The 4,012-nt window shown below is 45.5% G+C and overlaps 1 protein-coding gene across 1 annotated transcript; it reads right to left on the bottom strand.

Moving 5' to 3' along the window:
* Positions 1-521: 521 nt before the first annotated feature.
* On the bottom strand, positions 522-2,342 carry LOC128363482 (SCAN domain-containing protein 3-like). Its single transcript, XM_053324486.1, has 2 exons — positions 1,179-2,342; positions 522-998 (listed from the first exon to the last, which is right to left on the bottom strand). Exons 1-2 carry the CDS (start codon positions 2,340-2,342, stop codon positions 522-524), a joined length of 1,641 nt encoding a protein of 546 aa, XP_053180461.1.
* Between the last annotated feature and the right edge of the window lie 1,670 nt (positions 2,343-4,012).

Here is a 4,012-nt window from a genome sequence, read left to right as displayed (position 1 = left end):
TTAACATACTTATAAGCCTACAGAAAAGATGGCCATTTCTAATTTTAAGTCAGTCAGTGACATTGTATGATAATTTGCACATTTCCCATAGGTGCATAAGGTTTCATTTGACTGGCCTTTTAGACAAGCAACAATTTTAATATAATCATTTTTGTAGGCTTAAGCTGCTGTGGTCAAAATGATCATAAGGATAAAAACTTAAGGAATCAGAGGGTGAGGTGAGGGTATGATTAAAAACAATGACGGAAAATGGTTTGAAAAAAATGTATTATTTGTATTTCCACATTCAAACACACATTTAACATTAGTTCACGTGAACAACATGCCTCAATTGGCCAATAACATGTTTGGTCACGCCCTTAATTAAGCAGACCATCAATTAACTATATACAATTAACTGCCTTCTAACGGAAAGTGGAGAACAAGACAGCAGCAGCAGCAGTTGCCAATTTAAAACAGCACACAACAACGAACTACAAATGCTGTGATCTGGACATTTAGTGGGCAACATTAGGGACAACTTAATGTGAGCCCTGTGCTTGGTGGCTTGCTGCGAGTTTTTTAACAGCGGGGTGCAGAGATGTCAGTTTCAGTCGCAGTGCACCGGAGTCCACCAAATTCAGACGGTTGCGGTACTTCGTCTGCATGTGGAGAGCTTGGCTGAATCCCTGCTCAACGAGGTATGAGGTTGGGAAAGCCAGAAGCAGAAGACGGGTCTTCTCCCACAGCAGGGGGAAACGCGCACCGTGCGCAGCCCACATGGCGCGCCACCCAGAGACGCGAAACGTTGCCTTGGCCTCCTCGTCATTTTGGAGGTCAATAAGGCTTTCTTGGAGTGCCACATCACAGCTACATGCATCCATCTGAAATGGCTCTGTTACCCATTCAGGGACAACCAGTTCTTCTAGGTCCCTGAAACGGATCTCCAGGTCTGCTTTCACAGCCATCAAGTGCTCCGTGTAACGAAGCAGATGGCTGTCTGACAGGTCATCCAGCACCTGAATGTAAGTATAAAAATATTCAAAAAATGAAAGCTATGCTTTACTTTATTATTGCTAATATGATTGGTATTATATCACTACTACTACTACAATAAATAATATTAATAATAATAATAATAATAAGTATTATTATTATTATTATTATTTTATAATAATAATAACTCAATATTATTAAACCTTGGTTAGGTAAGGGAAGCTGTTCAGCTGACGTCTGCCCAAATTGTGCCGGTACAGGTCCAGTTTGGCAATTAAACTGCGGACAGTGGCCTTTGAGCGGACGAGTGTCTCAGCCTCTCCTTGGAGCTTCAGTGACACCTCATTCATTTTTTGAAAGAAGTCTGCCAGGTAGTGGATGTCGTGACGGCTGGACCACAGCATACCCCTGAGCTCTGCATCCACCCTTTCGAGGAACTCTAGGACTGATGCGAATAACTCACACAGCCTCGCCAGGCAGTTGCCTTTCGAGAGCCAGCGCACCTCTGTGTGCAGCAGCAGACGCTCAAAGCCCTCATTGTTTTCCCCACACAACTGCCTAAAGAGCCGGTCATTAAGGGCATGGGCCTTGATTTTATTTATGCCCTTGACTGCAGTGTTCAGCGACTGGTGGAGGGATGGACTGATTGCCTTGGATGCGAGGTTGTGGCGGTGCAGCACGCAGTGCACTGCCAACACTTTTGGCACACGCTCCTTTAACAAAGTTGCGAACCCGCGGTACCTCCCAACCATAGCGGGAGCTCCGTCCGTGGCACAGGCGAGGATGTTGCCAAACGGGATGGAATTGGCCTGGAGGTACTCATCCAAGGCGTTGAAGATGGTCTCTCCTCTTGTGTCAGTGGATAGATATTTTGCAAACAGTATGTCCTCAGACACATCCCTCCCACACACATAACGGACATATGCCATTAACATGACATTGTTGTCTGCAGTGGTTGTCTCATCCAGCTGGATACTAAAATAGTTTTCTCGCAGTGTGGCACACAGCTGCTGTTCGGTATCCAGCGCCATCTCTTTAATTCTCCGCGCCACACTGTCATTGCTGTGGGGAATGGCCTTTAACACCGGTGCCGGGTCCCGCTCCATGACAGTGGAGATGGCCTCTTTAATAGCAGGGAGAACCAACCTCTCCCCCACGGTAAAAGGTAAGCCGGACTTCGCTATCAACAAAGATATGTTGTAGGAAGCAACTAACCCACTCTCGGACCTATCTACCTTCCGGGCAAACAGACTGGAGATGCTCCGTTTGGAGTGCTGCTCCTTGAGGGCCTGGAAATATGCCGTACCCTTAGATGCCTTGTCTGGATGAATCTTATTAAGATGGTCCTTTAAACGAGACGGTTTCATGGCTTCGTTTGAAAAGACCTGCTCGCAAATCAGGCACATCGGGAGATGGATATTTGTCGGTGAGGGAATAAATCCATAGTTAATATACTCAATATTGTACTGTCTGCACTTCTTCTTGCTTTCCGCCATGTTGTTTGATTTAGTTTTGATATTAAACTTTTTATACGTAATTGTGCTTGTGTACATTTTGATTGGGTGTGGCATTTTAACCCGCGAATTCGGGTTCGATTCATAGGTTCGACTTCTGTCAACTGTCAGGAGCTGTCAAACAGAGTCGGTTGGCCTGGCAACCGCGAAATGCATTATGGGAGGAAGGTAAACAATAGGGCGACGCCATATTGAGCGTCCACACGACTTATTTCATGTATGAACTATATATTTTTTCCTCATATAAATGCGTAAATTGAGATTAACAAGCATTTCTCTGGCAAAAAAAAAAAAAAAAAAATACTGAGAAGTGAAAATAAACTAACGCCCCCCATTTGTGTCTGAGCGCCCCCCTCTCAGCTGGATCATTCAAAACGCCCCCCGACACTGTCCTAACGCCCCCTGGGGGGCGGTACCGCCCCCGTTGAGAAACACTAGTCTAGCACATTGCTAAGGAGTGGAGAAGTGAGTGACTGTCATTTCAAATCAACAGATTGTAAAACAATCAGATCACATTATATAATTTACTTATCTTCCAATGATGAACATCAGTCTAAAAATACCAGATTGATATAATCTTTTCTAATTCTAATAATATCAGGGGGCAGCACAGAGTCAAAAGTTTATGACAACAAAAAAACTCAAAAACAAACATGGCGACTGTGGAGGAGATATTGATAATGTATCTCTTGCATAAAAGACAAAAACGATATGTTTAAAGTTTCTAACCAACTCACACAACCTTTCCTTAAAAAGTTCCTCCATTGAAATTTCTTCTGCGTGTCTCACTAGAGCTACGTATGGAGTAGTGACAGCAACACTGCCCCTACGGTTTACGGTGGTACTGCTCCGTTTGGGCCGTATTTAATGTTGAGCATAAATGGGCCTTAACACAGAATTGTGTGATCATTTTATACTTCATGCTTTATAAACAGTCCAACAAGACCTGGAGCCTCCAGTGTGTCTATGCTGTGATTCCTGTAGGCTTTGGGCGGGCGGGGTGGGATGGTGAGGCGTAGGTTTTTTTGCTGTGGTCTAGGGGTGTCTGCGTCGGCGGACAGAGGTGGTGGGGGGGCCTCCAAGTCCATTTTGCTTGGGGCCCCCAAATTCCTTGAAACGGCACTGCCTGGAGGAACAACATGTGTGTTTTCTCTTTGTCTTCTCTCCTATGTTTTAGCCCCGCCTTCCCGCAGGCTGCAGCCGTTACCCTCTCGCTTGTGAACAGGCAAAGCAGGCAACTGCTTGGGGCCCCGAGCCGTTAGGGGTTCGAGGGCTGTTTTTACCGAAATGTCTCAAAAATGTATAAACCGCAGTGACCGCATCCCCCTCCCCCTTAAACAACGGGTGATTTGCAATGACATCTCAGTAGGAAACCTCCCTAAAGGGGCCCCATGTCAATCCCATGATCCCACCTCATGTTAACCTCATAGACTGTATATAAGAAATGGACGTAACATCCGTGACGTCACCCATCGGTTTGTGGACTGCTGCTCGGAAGCCAATAGTATCGAATCTAGGCAGCG

The sequence above is a fragment of the Scomber japonicus genome, chromosome 8 (assembly GCF_027409825.1).
Source record: "Scomber japonicus isolate fScoJap1 chromosome 8, fScoJap1.pri, whole genome shotgun sequence".
Classification (NCBI taxonomy): Eukaryota; Metazoa; Chordata; class Actinopteri; order Scombriformes; family Scombridae; genus Scomber; species Scomber japonicus.
This window is presented reverse-complemented; position numbering and strand designations above follow the sequence as displayed.